The sequence below is a fragment of the Ambystoma mexicanum genome, chromosome 1q (genome assembly GCF_040938575.1).
Source record: "Ambystoma mexicanum isolate Mex_15411 chromosome 1q, UKY_AmexF1_1, whole genome shotgun sequence".
In the NCBI taxonomy this organism is placed as follows: Eukaryota; Metazoa; Chordata; class Amphibia; order Caudata; family Ambystomatidae; genus Ambystoma; species Ambystoma mexicanum.
The window spans coordinates 1,542,410,856-1,542,430,937 of NC_090922.1; the positions used below are offsets into that span (position 1 = coordinate 1,542,410,856).

At 47.7% G+C, this 20,082-nt stretch overlaps 2 protein-coding genes across 2 annotated transcripts in view; one reads left to right on the top strand and one right to left on the bottom strand.

Moving 5' to 3' along the window:
• Nucleotides 1-5,277, top strand: part of LOC138551589 (zinc finger protein 79-like) — a 59,261-nt gene extending 53,984 nt beyond the window's left edge. The window contains exon 2 of the mRNA XM_069642496.1: nt 858-5,277. Within this exon, the coding sequence (XP_069498597.1) occupies nt 858-1,825 (968 nt within the window). The 3' untranslated portion in view covers nt 1,826-5,277. The remainder of the gene's footprint in view (nt 1-857) is intronic.
• Nucleotides 1-20,082, bottom strand: part of LOC138551563 (zinc finger protein 271-like) — a 259,519-nt gene that overhangs the window by 187,656 nt on the left and 51,781 nt on the right. The gene's annotated exons all lie outside the window — the stretch shown is intronic.

Genomic DNA, 20,082 nt, shown 5'->3' on the forward strand with positions numbered 1-20,082 from the left:
GTTAAAGTGTGAATGAGGCGTTAAGGTTTAACGGCGCCGACGGCGCCGTTAAACCCTTAACGCCTGACTTGTAATGAGGGCCAGGGAGTTGGGAGATTATCTATGCACCACCTCTGGGCCCGACCCCCAATGTCTCTCCAGTGCCATAATCCGGACTCAGACATGTGACTTCATCGTAGGCTGCACAGAGCATGTAACAACCATACCCTATTGGCTTTGGCATTTCTTTCTGTTTAATTACGATATCAGTTACCCAGCAACTACATATGCTTTAACTCTGCTCAGGTTTCAAAGTCATGGTTTTCCTTCCTAAATGTAATTGATTCACTAGATGACCTTGTTCAAACAATCACATCTATAGAGAGGAAATATTCCTTACCATTTAATTGCACATTTGACAAGGCTACGAAAAAATAAAAACAATTTATTTTAAAAGTTGAAAAGTGTCACGCACTTACATCTTAAAGCGGTCTTACCTATAATGGTGAGACACTAGAGGAAAGGGGAGTGAAGGTTAGAGAGTGGAATGGGGAGAGAAAGATGTGGGTCGGATTTTACATATTGGGAATACAATGCAAAAATGAAGGCATGAGTAAGTAACACAATAACATCCATTATACAGCTCTAAAAAATTCCTCCAGGTGCATTCATATCCTTTCTAATTTTGTTCAAATTAATTTAATTCTGTAATGTCCTGCATTTATTTTGAGAGGCAGAGAGAACAACAGACTCCCTCAGTATCACCCAGTGTGTTAGCGGGGAATCAGGGCATGAATTGTATTGAGAGAAACTAGGTCTATCACCTTACAGACTATACAATGACATCATATAATGTCTGAAACCTTTGCTTCTTTCAGTCTCTACTGACATCAGGAGTCTGAAAGTGCAGATGAGAAGATGGGATTTACAGAGGAATAAGAGAAATGCTACAGACGACGAGCAGCATCGTTCCATGGAACCTGTAAAGAACCTGGCACGCGATCAGGAGAGCCCAACGCCCGGCACATCTGTGAGGATCCATGCAAAGGAGAAGACCTTTGCCTGCAGAGTTTGTGGGACGTGTTTCATTCACCAGACTAATCTAATACTACACATGACATCTCACAGACGTCTGTGGGGGAAGAGGATACATACTGTTGAGAAGCCTTACCAGTGTGCTGAGTGCAAGAAACGCTTCAGATATGCTTCAACTCTTATAAGCCATAGCAGATTCCATACTGGGGAGAAGCCCTACAAGTGTACAGAGTGCCAGAAATGCTTCAGTTTTACTGCGTCTCTGGTAAACCATCAAAGGATCCATACAGGGGAAAAACCCTACAAGTGCACAGAGTGCAAGAAACACTTCAGGCATACCGCGTCTCTGATGAGACATCAAAGGATCCATACAGGGCAAAAACCCTACAAGTGCACAGAGTGCAAGAAAACCTTCAATCAGTCCTCAGCGCTCATGAGCCATCAAAGGGTACATACTAGGGAGAAGCCCTACATGTGTACAGAGTGCAAGAAAAGCTTCAGTCATACTGCATCTCTGATATGCCATCAAAGGATTCATACAGGGGCAAAGCCCTACAAGTGCACAGAGTGCAAGCAAAGCTTCAGTCAGTCCTCACATCTGATAAGACATCAGCGGATCCATACAGGAGTGAAGCCCTACAAGTGTATAGAGTGTAATAAAAGATTCAGTCATTCCTCAGCTCTGGTAAACCATCAAAGAATACATACAGGGGAGAAGCCTTATGAGTGCACAGAGTGCAAGAAAACATTCAATCAATCCTCACATTTGAAAAGCCATCAGAGGATCCATATACGTGAGAAAAGTTCATGAAAAGCTTCAATGAGAATTCTGCTCCTAGACGCCATCAGAGGATCCATAATGAGAAGTACTATAAGTGCTCAGAGTGCAAGAAAAGCGTCAGTCGTTCCTCACATCTGATAAGCCATGAGAGGATTCATACTGTGGAGAAGCTCTACAATTGCACCCAGTGCACAATAAGATTTTGTCAGTTATCTGATTTTAGACGGCATCTGATGACCTATACTGCTAAATAAATGTTTCAGTCAATACACAAATTTGATAAGCCATCATAGGATCCATACTGGGATGAAACCCTTGAAGTGCACACAGTGCAATACATGCTTGAGTGGCTTGTCAGGTCTGATAGACCATCAGAGAGCCCAGACTGGGGTGAAGCCCTACACTTGCAGAGAGTGTCAGACATTATATAGTTTGACTTCTTATCTGAAAACTCATGAGAGGATCCATACTGGGGAGAAGCCCTATGAGTGCCCAGGGTGCCAGAAAAACTTCAGACAATACTCACATCTGAGAAACTATCAGAGGGTCCATTCTTTGAAACATGCTGGAGAAACCTCCAGTCTTTAGAAGATCATACTCTTGCCATAGTTTTCAAGTGGAGTGATAGTGTGGATATATTGTCAGTGGTTAGCACTGGGAAGCCATTAGACAGGCTCCTGGGCTCCACAAGTGATTGATATAACATAACATTCTAGGGAGAATGGACACAGCCTGTAAACTAGGAGCCAAACAAGGAAAAGAAACAGAATCACAGCAACAATCAGGACTCGACAGAACCAACTTGTGAGAAATAAATAGGCAACAACATCACGCAGAAAAAGTCGTTATTAATAAAGGAATGACACCAACGTTGAAAATATAAAGCAGAAACAAAAAATTCAGACTCAGCCACTTGGCAACACTAAATAGAAATCTAGGATTTTCACTGGAAGATCAAATGCGGCCATAATTGAAACAAAAGACGTGATGGCCGGAAGGTTTAGACTGAATCTTAATCTCTGGCATTGCGCTGGGCAATCCTCCAGACCATCGCTCTTCGCCTGCCAAGCCATTACAGAAGGGGAAAGACCATATGCAAATCAGGCTTGATCCCACCCAAAAAGGGGCAATCCAGCCTGAACTGCTTGGTCACATCGCCTTCTGCATGAGACCACAAGCATCCCCAGACACGTTTCGGACTTCTTGGGCCTCATCAGTGAGGAGTAGCTAGGGTCTCTAGGCTCAGCAGGCTCGGCACCCACGCCTGGGCATACCCGTCCTACATAAGGCAAATCAAAAGAGGTGATGGCTGGAAGGTTTAGAATTAATCTTAACCTCTGGCATTGCTCTGGGAAACCCTTCAGTCCATCGTTCTTCACCTGCCAAGCCATTACGAAAGGGGAAAGAACATATACAAATCAGGCTTGTCCCACCCCAAAAGGGGCAGTCCAGCCCAAACTGTTTGGTCACATTCCTTCTGTACGAGACCACAAGCATCCCCAGACATGTTTCAGCCTTGCTGGACCTCATTAGTGAGGAGTAGCTTGGGTCTTTTGACTGCCCCTTTTGAGGGGGACCAAGTCATTTACATATGGTCTTTCCCCTTTTGTAGTGGCTTGGTAGGCAATGAAGGATGGTCTGGAGGGTTGCCCAGAGCAATGCCAAAGGTTAAGATTCATTCGAAACCTTCCAGTATCACCTCTTTTGTGTTGTCGTGGCAATAATTGAATCATCTCTAGAAGGAGTGATGATAACCTAAGTCTTTGGATAAATTAACAAAGGAAACCAAGGATACTTCACCAGGAAATCCATCCTATTTTAAAAGAATGTGGGAGATCTTTTAAGAGCCAGAAAAAGTAAGATGTTTCTACAGAGCATTTACAAAAACTCAAGTCACCCTAACACACCACCCGACAGAACTGTGACAATTGAACTGCCTGCATTACTTTAAATGACATCCATGATAAATACAAGAAATAGAAATAAAACAGCAACCAGTAAGAAACAAAATAAATCACAGAAAAGATGGCAACAGTCATGAATAAGAAACCACAAGGCCCTGGTGCTCTGTCATATTGGTGGCTGAAACAATTATTATTGCTGCAATTCAGAGAATTCCTACACCTACGCTGTGAATTAACTCCAACCTGACTACTAACGGGAAAAACATTTATACTCCTCAAAAACCGAATGTAACTTTGGCAACTGCCGTTCAGTAACCTGTCTACCTGCAGCCTGTACACTGTACCCTGGGGCCTATGTTGACAGGCTACATACACATGTATAATCCGCACCTGTCTACCTGCAGCCTGTACACTGTACCATGGGATAGATGTTTACAGGCTACATACACATGTATAATCCACACCTGTCTACCTGCAGCCTGTACACTGTACCCTGGGATAGATGTTTACAGGCTACATACACATGTATAATCCACACCTGTCTACCTGCAGCCTGTACACTGTACCATGGGATAGATGTTTACAGGCTACATACACATGTATAATCCACACCTGTCTACCTGCAGCCTGTACACTGTCCCTGGGATATATGTTTACAGGCTACATACACATGTATAATACACACCTGTCTACCTGCAGCCAATACACTGAATCCTGGGATAGATGTTTACAGGCTACATACACATGTATAATCCTGACATGTCTACCTGCAGCCAATACACTGAATCCTGGGATAGATGTTTACAGGCTACATACACATGTATAATCCTCACATGTCTACCTGCAGCCTGTACACTGTACCCTGGGATAGATGTTTACTGGCTACATACACATTTATAATCCTCACTTGTCTACCTGCAGCCTGTACACTGTACCCTGGGATAGATGTTGACAGGCTACATTCACATGTATGATCCACACCTATCTACCTGCAGTCTGTACACTGTACCCTCAGATCGATGTTTACAGGCTACATACACATGTATAATCCACACCTGTCTACCTGCAGCCTGTACACTGTACCCTGGGATTGATGTTTACAGGCTAGATACACAGGTATAATCCTTGCATGTCTACCTGCAGCCTGTACACCTGGATAGATGTTTACAGGCTACATACATATGTATAATCGACACATGTCTACCTGCAGCCTGTACTCTGTACCCTGGGATAGATATTTACAGGCTACATACACATGTATAATCCACACCTGTCTACCTTCAGCCTGTACACCAGGGGTGCACAACTGATTTTGACAGAGGGCCGAAAGTACCTTACATGAGGGCTATAGTGGGCCGAAAAGTAAAAGTGGGCGGGGCGGTAGCCGGGACATGTCAGGAGGCTTTTTCAACCCCCAATTTGTATTAAACACATGGAAAAAGAATATGTTTTTGAGGGGTAATGATTTTTATTGCATTTCAAACTTACATTTTGTACTACACATTTTCCATTGTTATCATTTATTTGGATTTAGTTATTGTATATCGTCTGTTTAATTAAATTATATATGTTTTATTGGCCCTTGATTGGACATTCCGTTATTTTGGATTGCTATAGTTTGCTGTTTGGGTTGCCCAAGAGGAGTATGGCCATCGTTGAGTCAGGTTTCCTCAAAAAAGCAAAGGATGTACGTCTCCTAACTGTGCCTGTTTTAGCTTTATTATTGAGTTCACTCTTGGAGTGCAACTCTATGCCCCATGGCTCCCACCCCCAACCAAACACTATGCCCCATGGCCCCCTCACCCCAACCAAACACTATGCCTCATGACCCCCTCACCCCTAACCAAACACTATGCTCCATGGCCCCCTCACCCCCAACCAAACACTATACCCCCTGTCCGTCACCCCCAAGCAAACACTATGCCCCCTGTCCCTCACCCCAACCAAACACTATTCCCCATGGCCCCCTCACCCCCAACCAAACACTATGCCCCATGGCTCCCACCCCCAACCAAACACTATGCCCCATGGCCCCCTCACCCCCAACCAAACACTATGCCCCATGACCCCCTCACCCCCAACCAAACACTATGCCCCGTGGCTCCCTCACCCCCAACCAAACACTATGCCCCATGGCTCCCACCCCCAACCAGCCACTATGCCCCCTGTGCCCCCTGTCCCTCACCCCCAAGCAAACACTATGCCCCCTGTCCCTCACCCCCAACCAAACCCTATGCCCCATGGCCCCCTCACCCACAACCAAACACTATGCCCCATGGCTCCCACCCCCAACCAAACACTATGCCCCATGTCCCCCACGCCTCAAGCAAACAATATGCCCCCTGTCCCTCACCCCTAACCAACCACTATGCCCCATGGCCCCCTCACCCCCAACCAAACACTATGCCCCATGGCCCCCACGCCTCAAGCAAACATTATGCCCCCTGTCCCTCACCCCCAACCAAACACTATGCCCCATGGCCCCCTCACCCCCAACCAAACAGCATGCCCCCATACAGACCCGAACCCCCCAAATCAGCACACTCTCAAACATGCACCCATACAGACCCGAACCCCCCACCCCCCAACTCAGCACACACAGGGCCTCATCACGACTTGGGTGGTAACGGTAAAACTATTAGCGCGGGCGGTATTAGCCCTACTGCCGAACTCCCCAGCGCTAATAACGCCGAATCACGAGTTCGGCGGTAATGTAAGTCCCCATTCCCCACTGAGCCCATTCGGGAATGCCCCATTCCCCATTGGGCTCAATGGGGAATCTTCGTGCTAATACCGCCGGCGGATTTCCCGCCAGTGGTAATAGCGTGAATTTTCGGCGGATTTCCCCTCAGCTCAGAGCTGGGGCAAAATCTGCCGAAGCCCTGATTCGGCGGACCCTTAAATCCGGCGGTAATAGCGCTACTGCCGGATTTAAGGGTTACCGCCGAAGTCGTGATGAGGCCCACACTCTCAAACATGCACCCATACAGACCCGAACCCCCCACCTCCCAACTCAGCACACACACTCTCAAACATGCACCCATACAGACACGAACCCCCCACCCCCAACTCAGCACACTCTCAAATATGCACCCATACAGACCCGAACCCCCCACCCCCCAACTCAGCACAAACACTCTCAAACATGCACCCATACAGACCCAAACCCCCCACCACCCAACTCAGCGCACACTCTCAAGCATACACCATGCACCCATACATACCCGAAACCCCCACCCCCCAACTCAGCACACACACTCCTAAACATGCACCAATACAGACCCGAACCCCCCACCCCCCAACTCAGCACACACACTCTCAAACATGCACCCATACAGACCGGAACCCTCACCCCCCAAATCAGCACACTCTCAAACATGCACCCATACAGACCCGAACCCCCCACCCCCCACCTCAGCACCACACTCTCAAACATGCACCCATACAGACACGAACCCCCCACCCCCAACTCAGCACACTCTCAAACATGCACCCATATAGACCCGAACTCCCCACCCCGCAACTCAGCACACACACTCTCAAACATGCACCCATACAGACCAGAACCCTCCACCCCCCAGCTCAGCACACACACTCTCAAGCATACACCATGCACCCATACAGACCCGAACCCCCCACCCCCCAACTCAGCACACACACTCTCAAGCATGCACCCATACATGCATCTCAACATACGCAACACGAACATTCAAAACTAAATGCTTTAATTATAGACCTATTTCATTGCTTAACGTTGATATGAAGATTTTCACTAGGATACTGACCGCTTGTCTTAGTAAATATATGGGGGTATTGATTGAACGTTCTCAGGCAGGATTTGTGAGATATCGGCATGGATATGATAACATTAGAACGTTGTTGGATGTTTTGGATTTACCGGAGTCTGAGGTCAAAGATGTTTTACTTATTTTTTTAGATGCTGAGAAAGCATTTGATAAGGTGAATTAAACATTCTTAAATTACACGTTGTCAAAACTGGGGTTTGGGCCTTTGTTTATTAGGGCGGTTCAGTCTTTGCAAAATGGGATAACGGCTAAGCTATGGCTCAATGGTGGTTTTTCTGAGCCGTTGCAGTTGTTTAGGGGAACCCGACAAGGTTGTCCTTTGTCCCGCCAGTTATTTAATTTGGTGTTAGAGCCTTTACTGGCGTATATTCGACACATATGGGGATTGTATTGTATTGTTTATTTGATAATGCGCACAAAACCCAGGGGTAGCCGGGCGCAGCAGGTACAAGGTTACTTAAGCTTGGGTTACATACAGAGTATAGGCGAGAAACAACATAACAGTACAGTAAGACATATCAATACTTGCCGTGTGGCAGAAGAAAAAGAAAAATTAGCATATTGTAGTTTTGAAAGAGTGTGCAGGTCTGAGAACAGACGTCATTTTGGACAACAGTGTTATGGACATTGGGTGTCTCAGGAGTTAGTTGTCGTTTGTCCAGAGCCAATTTTTTACCTTGCGTCTAAAATTGGAGTAGGGTAAGTTGGCTCTTAGTGCAGTGGGTAATGCGTTCCAGGCCTGGGCAGCTTTGACAGGGAAGCTTACTCCGCCTGCTTTGGAGCGTCTGAATCTAGGGGTTTCGAGTAGGTAGTGGTTAGTAGCCCTGGTATGGTGCCTAGATGATTTTCTCGTTAGTCTGGCTGAGATGTAGGGGGGAGCAGTGTTGTTGAGCCCTTTATGGGTAAGTGATAGTGTCTTGAGCAGGACTCTGTCGCTGATTTTGAGCCAGTGGTGGTCTTTCCTAACGTTTGAGATATGTGCTTTGCGGGGTATGTCAAGGGCCGCTCTAAGAGCATTGTTTTGAAGGATTTGCATTTTATTTATAATAGACTTGTTGGCCCCTGCATAGAGGGCATTGCAGTAGTCTAGTTTGGACATGACTAACGCATTGGCAAGCATGATGCAGTTAGTTTTAGAGAGGTAAGGTCTGCAGGTCCTGATTAGTTTGCAGGTGTACGCTGTAGAGGATGCCAGGGAGTTGACTTGTTTTTTGAGGGATAGAGTGGAGTCGAGGTAGAAGCCCAAGGTTTTTACCTCGGTAGCCACCTTAATTGTATTGCCATCTATGTTAAAGTTACGATAGTTGGGGCTCAGTTTTTTTAGGTTGGAGTCGGAACCCAGTATTAGTATCTCAGTTTTGTCGTCATTTAGGCAGAGGCCGTGGGAGGCCATCCATGCCTGAATGAGGAGGTAGATTTTGTTTACTAGAGCTGTATCTTCGACAAAGTTGCCTGATAGAGGTATGAGAATCTGCGTATCGTCTGCATAATTCGTGTAGGTTACCCCTAGTTTGTCAAGTTTGTCGAAGAGAGGCTTAGTAAAGATATTGTACATAGTCGGGGAGACACAGGAGCCTTGTGGGACACCACAAGTGATCTGGATTGGGTCCGCTGCTGCTACAGGGGAGAACACTCTCATTGAACGGTTAGCTAGGAAGGATTGTACCCATGCTATAGCTTCACTTGAGAAGTGAGCGGCAGACGCTAGATGGTTGCATAATACTGCGTGATCCACCAGGTCGAAGGCCGCTGACAGGTCAAGGAGGAGGAGCATAGCTATGTTACCTTTGTCCTTCAACTCGTCAATTTGTGTCTTAAGGTCAATGAGGGCTGTTTCAGTACCGTGCAGTGGTCTGAAGCCGGATTGCCGTGTACCTAACAGTTGGTGCGTCTCCAAGTGGTTTTGGATTCGGAGGTAGGCTACTCTATCAATAATTTTAAGGAGGAATGGGACCGTAGTAATAGGCCTATAGTTAGTGGGGATAGCTGGGTCAAGTGTCTGTTTTTTGAGGAGGGGGAGAACCCAGGATCCTTTAAGGTTGGTAGGTACAGTGCTCGTGTTAAAGGAGGCATTGATAAGTTTCGAGATGAAGGGTGCTAGATCTCTGGCTGCATCCTTAATGATTTGCGCAGGGCAATTGTCCCCTTGGCAATTTGATGGTTTAAGGGACAGAATGACCTTTTCCGTTTCCAGTATAGAGATGTTGGTGAACCTGAAGGGTTTAACATTGTTTTGGGGGGGTGTGCTAGGTAACTCCTTCAATGGGGTAGTGTGGGTACCGTGCGGGTGCAAGGAGGCTTTTTTCTCAGCAATTTTAGATTGAAGGGTTATGATTTTATTTGCAAGGGCATTTTGGATGCTGGTGCACCAGGATTTGTCCTTGGGGATATTGTCTATGGGGGCAATAGGGTTTTCTAATTCACGAAGAATAGTGAAGAGTTCTTTGGAGTTAGAGTTGGCTTTACTGATTCTATGATTGAATGAGTCTTTTTTCGTTTGAATGATTTCCTTTTTGTATTTTTTGGCAAAGTTAGCAAGTGTGGTTCTATTGTCGGCAGAGGGGGTATGCCTCCAGATAGCTTGGAGTTTGCGTTTTTGGATACGCATTTCTTTGAGATGGGGGGTAAACCAAGAGTTGAGGTGAGATTCCCGTTTACTTTTGTGGAGTTTGGTGGGGGCAATCAAGTCTAGCGCTTTGGTCATGGCGTTGTTAAATGATTCGACTAATTCACTGGGGTTGGAGTCATTAGGGCTAGCTATGAGAGTTGGTAGGAGGAGTGGGAGTAGTTTTTCGGCTGTGATTTCTTTTTTACTTCTTGATGGCATGGGGGTGCTATTTTATTCTTATTGGGTTTGGGAGGTTCGATGTTGGCTGTGAAGTATATAAGATGATGGTCGGTCCATATTTGAGGTAGGATACTGGAGATGGTGATGTTGCAGTTGTGGTTGGCTATCCAGTCTAGCGTGCGGCCTTTTATATGTGTAGGAGCTAGGACATTTTGGGTAATGTCGTGATTGGCTAGAGTAGATTGGATTGCTTGTGCTTGTTTGTCCTCAGCGTCATTAAAGCCTAAGTTAAAGTCGCCTAGTAGTAGGAGCTGAGTGGAGTCTTTGATGCTGTCGGTGAGGAGGCTAGATAAGTCTTCCTCAAAATTGCCTAGTGGGCCTGGTGGTCTGTACACAAGAAGTATAGTTAGTGTGCTGTTATTTGAGATAGGTATTTTAGCTGAAAGAAGTTCGCATGATGTGAGAGCTGGGTGTGGGGTGAGTCTGGCAGCTAGATGTGTTTTGGTTATGATGGCTAGGCCACCTCCTCTAGTGTTGGGACGGTCGACTCTAAGGATATTGAAGTTATCTGGTATGGCAGTCGAGAGGGCAGGGCCAGCTGCCTCATGAAGCCAGGTTTCAGTGACGGCAAGGATATCTACATTGTCCGAAGACAGTATATCTGCTATTTCGGTGTTGTGTGCTATAATGGACCTAGCATTAATGAGGGCTCCTGATAGTGTTGGATTTATCTTGTTATCTTTGGCAGTTCTGGGATTGGGGTGGTTGTGTCTCCTCTGTTTGTAGTATGGGTAGTCAAGTGGTTGAGGACGATTTATCGTCACAGGACCTGGGAGGTTAGGATTGATGGTAGTGGGGGTGCGTGTGGATACTGGTGTGTTGGTTCTCTTATTTTTGATGTCATAAAGTCGTGAGAGCCTAGCTCTAAGTCGCAGGTTTCTCTCATGCAAGTTGCAAGGTGTAGAGTTGGTGAGGGCCATTATGATGGTGATGGTTAGGAGAGTCCAGGCTATGGTCCCACGTGGGAGTGAGACGCCGGTAGTGGTGTACATAATGTGGGAGCGATGGAGGTAATGCTTGTATTTGGTGAGATTGGAAGGGATGGGTGCGAGTGTACTATCAGTCTAGGTTGGTAGATCCTGTTAGTATCTGTAAGGCGGATATGCTACAGCAAGGGTTCAGGCTTGGGAAGTCCTAAACGTGGCTAAAAAAGCCAATATAGTGGGGCATGGCACATGGAAATTGACAAAGGCATGGGGCACACATAGTTTAGAGTAGTCTGAAAGCGACCATAAGGCACAACACAATTTAGAAGTGGTCTGAAAGCGACCATAAGGCACAACACAATTTAGAAGTGGTCTGAAAGCAACCATAAGGCACAACACAATTTAGAAGTGGTCTGAAAGCGACCATAAGGCACAACACAATTTAGAAGTGGTCTGAAAGCGACCATAAGGCACAACACAATTTAGAAGTGGTCTGAAAGCGACCATAAGGCACAACACAATTTAGAAGTGGTCTGAAAGCGACCATAAGGCACAACACAATTTAGAAGTGGTCTGAAAGCGACCATAAGGCACAATACAGTTTGGAAATGGTGAGTATGCTCAGGTCACACAGCCATGCATTGACAGTGCGATACGACTGCAAAAATGGTTGGGGATGTATACTGGTATTGAGTTTCTTACCCTAAATAGGTGCCGGCATAATCAGGAGGTTGTAAGTGAGTTTCAGAGGGAGCATGAGAGCTGGTATTCGGCGCTTTATGAGACCTGGATCAAAGGTACTGTTGGGGGGAGGCAGGTTCTGTGGCAGGGTTCGAAGGGGGCGAGCGCCTTGCGCCTGCCAGCGGCGAACAGGGGCTAACAGGGTAGCTTGGCCTTATAGTGGCCTTAAAGGTGGCCGCCGGCTGTTCCGCCTGCCGGCGGAAGTTCCTGAATGTATGTGCGCGTTGCTTAGCAACTAAAACGAGGCCAAGCCTCGCTTTCAACCCGCATCGCGCCCGACATTTTGTTTTTTATCATGTCGGCGCGAGCGGTTTAGTAGGGCAAAGAAGGTGGTGGGCCTGCAAGTGGGGCCCTGTAATGGTGGCAGAAGGGACCCAGGAGGGGTATGGGCTCCTACCCGCTCCGGTGGAGTAGCGGTGGGGGCTCCTACCCGCTCCGGTGGAGTAGCGGTGGGGGCTCCTGCCCGCTCCGGTGGAGTAGCGGTGGGGGCTCCTGCCCGCTCCGGTGGAGTAGCGGTGGGGGCTCCTGCCCGCTCCGGTGGAGTAGCGGTGGGGGCTCCTGCCCGCTCCGGTGGAGTAGCGGTGGGGGCTCCTGCCCGCTCCGGTGGAGTAGCGGTGGGGGCTCCTGCCCGCTCGCTGGAGGGATTCTGCTGAGGGCTAGCAAGGCAGCTCGCCCTTATAGTGGCCTTAAAGGTGGCCGCCGGCTGTTCCGCCTGCCGGCGGAAGTTCCTGAATGTATGTGCGCGTTGCTTAGCAACTAAAACGAGGCCAAGCCTCGCTTTCAACCCGCATCGCGCCCGACATTTTGTTTTTTATCATGTCGGCGCGAGCGGTTTAGTAGGGCAAAGAAGGTGGTGGGCCTGCAAGTGGGGCCCTGTAATGGTGGCAGAAGGGACCCAGGAGGGGTATGGGCTCCTACCCGCTCCGGTGGAGTAGCGGTGGGGGCTCCTGCCCGCTCCGGTGGAGTAGCAGTGGGGGCTCCTGCCCGCTCCGGTGGAGTAGCGGTGGGGGCTCCTGCCCGCTCCGGTGGAGTAGCGGTGGGGGCTCCTGCCCGCTCCGGTGGAGTAGCGGTGGGGGCTCCTGCCCGCTCGCTGGAGGGATTCTGCTGAGGGCTAGCAAGGCAGCTCGCCCTTATAGTGGCCTTAAAGGTGGCCGCCGGCTGTTCCGCCTGCCGGCGGAAGTTCCTGAATGTATGTGCGCGTTGCTTAGCAACTAAAACGAGGCCAAGCCTCGCTTTCAACCCGCATCGCGCCCGACATTTTGTTTTTTATCATGTCGGCGCGAGCGGTTTAGTAGGGCAAAGAAGGTGGTGGGCCTGCAAGTGGGGCCCTGTAATGGTGGCAGAAGGGACCCAGGAGGGGTATGGGCTCCTACCCGCTCCGGTGGAGTAGCGGTGGGGGCTCCTGCCCGCTCCGGTGGAGTAGCGGTGGGGGCTCCTGCCCGCTCCGGTGGAGTAGCGGTGGGGGCTCCTGCCCGCTCCGGTGGAGTAGCGGTGGGGGCTCCTGCCCGCTCCGGTGGAGTAGCGGTGGATCAGAGGTTTATGTGTGGGGGACGGAGAACTTAAAGTGTTGGCTTATGCTGACGATGTGGTGGTTCTATTGAGTAATCCTGCTGAGGGAGGTGCTTTATTGAAGGGTATTTTTGAAGAGGTAGGTAAATTGTCGGGGTATCGGATTAACTGGGGGAAGACTGTGGTGTTTCCTGTATGGTATTCACCGCTGCAGGAGCAGCTATTGGGTTGGGATTGTAAATGGGAGACTGTGAGTGTCAAATACTTGGGTATACACCTTATTCATGATATCAATAAATTGGTTAATCATAATGTAGATAAGATCGTAGAGACTCTTCATAGAGATATTAGGAAATGGGAGCGATTTACGTTGACTGTTTGGGCTAAAGTTAATGCAATCAAAATGATTCTATTGCCGAAGGTCCTGTATATTATCCAGTCGTTGCCTTTGCTTTTCACCAGGAAGGTGTTGCGATGGTTGGATAGGGTATTTCAAGATTTTCTTTGGGGAGTAGGGAAAAGGGCCAAAATTCCACGTTATATTATGATTTGCGGTATTAAGGAAGGGGGCTTTGGTTATCCGATTCTGAAGAATTACTGTGATGGTTTTCTCTTAAGAAAAGTGTCTAGCTATTTTGTTGGTGATTTGCCCCAGGCGCCCTGGTGGGTGCAGATTGAGACGCAGAAACTACTACCTTTTGACATTACATGTTTGTATTCATTTGGAAAGTTGCCTGGGAGATTGAGGTCACTGAAAACAATTCTGGCGACAAAGGCGGCACTGACATTGCTAATAGTGGGAAATGATCAGGGATTATTTGTATACAAAGGGGACTCTCTTTGGCTCAACCCAGGTCTCCAGATTAATAATAGACCTTTGAATTGGAGAGGCTGGATTAGTAGAGGCATTTTGAAGGTTGGAGACGTTTGGGGGGAGACTGGAATAGTTTCATTTGAGAGGCTGGTGGAAAAGTTTGGGTTGCAAAATAGAGAGTTAAGGAGATATGATATATTGGTGGATTTGGTATCGGAAAGGGTTCGAATGTTGGAAGTGCCGATATTGCAGGAGCCTGAGGTTCTTAACCTATTAGTCTGTGGACTGCATAAGGTGTCTGACATTTTGAAATTTATGAAGTTAGATGTGCGGTGGACTGATTCATGGGATAAATTGAGGTTGGCATGGACCGAGGAACTGGGTAGAGAATTGACCCCAGTTGAATGGGAAAGGGTTTGGAAGATCCCGATTAGGGCTAAAGTAGATATGCAACTGCGATATATTCATCAGAGGATTTTGGGTAGAATCTATTGGACTCCGTCTCGTATGTGTACTCTAGGTATGACTGATAATGATAGTTGTTGGGGTTGTGGGAAGGAGAAGGGTACGTTAATCCATATGTTATGGAGCTGTGAGAGAGTCAAGAACTTTTGGTGTGATGTTGATAGGATTGATCGGGTCTTGGACATTACTTATCCAAGGAACTCATCCGCAATTATTTTGCAATTATTGACCGCGGGTTATAAAATTGATTGGGTAACATCGAGTTGGATCGCCAAGGTTTTGTTGGTGGCTACAAAACAGATATTGAAAGTCTGGAAGACGAGGAAGAAACCTTCGGTAGAGGACTGGATTTTTGATGTGCAAGTTCTTTCTGCCTACGAAAAAGACTATGGGCCTCATTACACGGATGGCGGTAAGGATTTACCGGTACCGGTAAAATACCGGTACCGGTAAATCCTTACCGCCTTACTACAAGGTCCCTTTGCGGGTTGGGGGATTTAACGTCTGCTTTTTGCAGGCGTTAAAAACCAACCCGCAAAGGGACCCAGGGAGCTAATTACGGTACCGCAATTTGCGGTACCGTAATTAGCACCTTCCCCATTCCCATTATGCCCTATGGGGCAAAAATGGGAATGGGCAAGGGCAATGGTGGAAGGGGGAATTACCGCCCCGCCAACTTTGGAATGGGGCGGTAATTCCCCTTTCCACCAAGGCGGTGCCGGTATTTTACCGGCATGAACCATGGCGCTAATAGCGCCATGGTTCTCCGCCATCCGTGTAATGAGGCCCTATGTTCTGTAAATTGCACAAGGAAACATGTTATGATGAACAATGGGGGAAATTTAATGATCTTTATGGGTGAAGGTTGTTTGGTTTGATGGGGTCTATAGGTGTTGTATCTTGTCTCAAGAATGATATTGTGAGGGTGGGTGTTTGTGTTTTGTTCTGTGTGGTTGTGAATGTGGGGTTGTTATTTGTGAATAGGGTTTAACCGATATGTGATAGTTTCTTTGATCGAAGTTTTAATGACATGTATTTCACAGTGTATTACTGATTCATCTGCTGTTTATACAGATGTAATATTTTCATTATTGTTGAAAATGAAAATAAAGTTAATAAAAAAATAAATAAAACATATAACAGCTTGGATGCTGTTATATGCTGCTTGATTTTGAATAAATATAGCATTGTGACAATTAAAAAAAACAAAAACAAACAAAAACATTCATACACATCCGACACGCCCCCATCTCAACATTCACAACACAAACACTCAAAAACAAACATTCATACACATCCGACACCCCCCCCCATGACACGCCCCCCATCTCAACATACACAACACAAACACTCAAAAACAAACATTCATACACATCCGACACGCCCCCCAACCCCCATCTCAACATACACACAAAATACATTCAAATACAAACATTCATACACATCCGACACCCCCCACCCCCATCTCAACATACACAACACAAACACTCAAAATCAAACATTCATACACATCTGACATGCCCCCCATGACACGCCCCCCATCTCAACATACACAACACAAACACTCAAAAACAAACATTCATACACATCCGACACCCCCCCCCCCCATCTCAACATACACAACACAAACATACAGCAGAAGAGACCCGACACACAAACACACAGACCACTTACTGGAGACATGTTGGAAGGCAGGTAAGCTGGAACGCTGGTGAGGTAAGTGGAATCGTATTATGGCTGGCGTGGCCAGCAAGGCTGAAATGCCTTCCGCCATCAAGCCTTACTGGCCACGCCAGCCATAGTTCTGGCCCTCCATTGGTGCAGCACACACGCACTACGTGGCTCGTAGGAGTGACGTGGTGCGTGTGTGCTGAGCCAATGACGGCCAGTGTTTTGTCCGGCCCGGAAGACAACAAAGACTTTCTTTATGGAGGGCGGCCGATGCTGCTTGCGGGCCGCCCTCCATCAGGAAAGTCTTTGTGCCTCGCGGGCCGGAAAAAACAGCATGGCGGGCTGCAACTGGCCCGCGGGCCGTATGTTGTGCACCCATGCTGTACACTGTATCCTGGGATCGATGTTGACAGGCTACATAGACATATATAGTCCACACATGTCTACCTGCAGCCTGTGCACTGTACCCCGGGATAGATGTTGACAGGCTACATATGCATGTTTAATCCACACCTGTCTACCTGCAGCCTGTGCACTGTACCCCGGGATAGATGTTGACAGGCTACATACTCATGTATAATCTACACCTGTCTACCTGCAGCCTGTACACTGTACCCTGGGTTAGATGTTGACAGGCTACATACACATGTATAATCCACACCTGTCTACCTGCAGCATGTACACTGCACCCTGGGATAGATCTTTACAGGCTACATACACATGTATAATCCTCACCTGTCTACCTGCTACCTATACACTGTACCCTGGGATAGATGTTAACAGGCAGCATACACATGTAAAATCCACACCGGCCTACCTGCAGCCTGCACACTGTACCCTGGGATAGTTGTTCACAGGCTACATACACATGTATAATCTGCTCCTGTCTACCTGTAGCACATACACTGTGCCCTCGGATAGATGTCGACAGGCTACATACATATGTATAACCCACACCTGTCTACCTGCAGCCTGGATACTGTACCCTGGGATAGATGTTGATAGGCTACATAAATATGTATAATCCTCATCTGTCTACCTGCAGCTATACACTGCACCCTGGGATAGATGTTTACAGGCTACATACACATGTATAATCCTCACCTGTCTACCTGCAGCCTATACACTGTACCCTGGGATAGATGTTTACAGGCTACATACACATGTATAATCCTCACCTGTCTACCTGCAGCCTATACACTGTACCCTGGGATAGATGTTAACAGGCTGCATACACATGTATAATCCACACCTGTCTACCTGCTACCTGTACACTATACCCTGTGATAGATGTTGACAGGCTACATACACATGTTTAATCTAAACCTCTCTGGATGCATCCTAGTCAGGAGGCTCAGGAAATAAACAAGAGCAACGTCCGAATTCAGACCCATTGAGTAGTAAACAGCTACAGCAGCTCAGACTGGAGCACAGCAATATTGCTTTACCGGAAAGACCTCATCATGCTATTTGGGGAAGATCCATGTATAAAGGGAAGAAACCTGGAGCTGCATGAAGGAAGCTGGGAATCCTCCACACTGCCCCTGAGGGTCGAACAATCCAAAATGTCTGAGCTGGTTTATATCACCTAACCTCCTCTTACAGCAAGGGCCATAATGCAGAGCATGAATGGAAGGTGATGGGGTGGGTGGTCTCACAGCACTTAGACCAATGCAAGGCTACGACAAAAAGAAGGGATCTCGTTGTCCTGATTTGGAAGGGGATACATCAAGATACTGGGGGTAAGGATGCCGGTGTCGTTAACCCCCTACCGCCACATTCCGAGGTCCCTTAGCGGGTCCCACCAGGAACGGCTGGGCTGACCAGCCGTCCTTAGCGGGACCCATTAAGGGACCACGGAGCTAATAAAGGGCCTGCAGTTTGCAGGCCCGTTATTAGCTCCTTCCCCATTCCCATTGAGCCCTATAGGGCTCGAATGGGGAATGATTTTCTGAATGGGGACTTACCGGGGACTCCAAGGTTGGAATGGCCCGGTAAGTACCCATAGCACCATGGTAATAGCTAATAGCACCATGGCTGCCTCCAAACTCGGAATGACTCCCACGGTGTCTAATAAAAGGCTGATAACAAGGGTCTTTGGGCCTCATTCCGAGTAGGGCGCAAAGGGATACCGGGCACCGTTAAGGACATTGGTGCCGGTAATCCCTTTGCGCCCTACTACGAGGTCCCTTAGCGGGTCCCTCCCTCAACACCTGGTTTTACCAGGCGTTAAGGACGATACTCGCTAAGGGAAATCAGAGCCAATAACGTTACCGCAAATTGCTGTCCCGTTATTAGCTACTTCCCATTGAGCCCTATGGGGGCTCAAAAGGGAATGGGGAATGGTTTGGTGAATGGGGACTTACCGGTCCCACCAAGGTCGGACTGGACCGGTAAGTTCCCATCTCACCAAACCGGACACCGTATCGCTATGGGAGGTAGTCATGGCACAAATAGCTCCATGACTACCCCCATACTCGGAATGAGGCCTCGTGCCTTTTTAATCTATAAAACAGCATTTGATCTTATAACATGTGTATGCAAGTATGTATAGGGTTTTCTTTATCAGCTTCCCAGCTGCAAAGCTTTAACATGTTGTATATGATATCCGCAAGTTACAGGTGATCATTTGGGTGGGTCCGATATAGCAGCAAGAGTGAGGTCGTTTTGTTAATTCTATTTTAATTTGAGGTTTTTTTGTAGCACACAACGGGCTGAGGTGGGCATCAGGGCTCTTAACAGGCAGAGCTATTGGCTGTGGCAAGAGTATCTCTGGAAAACAATTAGAATGTTTGACCAGGCTCCATTTTGGACTAAACATGAAACTGTTTTCCATCAACTTCGTGTTGGACATATGGTCCACCCTGATCTACAGGCATCAAGAGATTTATGGTGAGGTCTTCAGTATTGCTCTCCCACTGTTTGCATGCGTGCAGGTTGGTTCAGTGTGAACGTTTAGTGCGTTTGGATTAGGAAATAAGCCTTGTCCTGGAGGGTGAGGGCGTGGGGTTGGGTTATCTCTCGTAGATATTGCTCCTATTTCCACTGTAGTGGTTGTGTGGTCATAAACACAAGGAAGCTGAATAACCTGACTTTCCACTTTACAATACATGTGTGTGTGAGTGTCACTGGGAAACGTGAGGCTGAATACAAGAGGAAGGCAATGTAGCAGATTATACTTCCCCTGGGGGTCACCAAGCTTGACCCATGTCAGGAAGGATCTAAGCACAGCTGGGGATTTGGGGTGACTATAGTTAGCTTGGGACAGCCTATAAAGCAAAACACATTGGCCCTCATTCCGAGTTTGGAGGTAGCCATGACGCTATTAGCGCCATGGCTGCCTCCAAAATTGGTTCAACTCCGGTCTGGTGAAGGGAGTAATTACCGGTCCAGTCCTAGATCGGCGGGACCGGTAATTCCCCACTCACCAGAGCCATTCCGCATTCCCATTTGAGCCCCCATAGGGCTCAATGGGAAGGGGGAAGGCGGCAATAACGGTACCGCAAATTGCGTTACCGTTATTGACCCCGATATCCCTTTGCGGGTCCCGTCCATAACGCCTGGTAAAACCAGCCGTTAAGGGAGGACCCGCAAAGGGACATC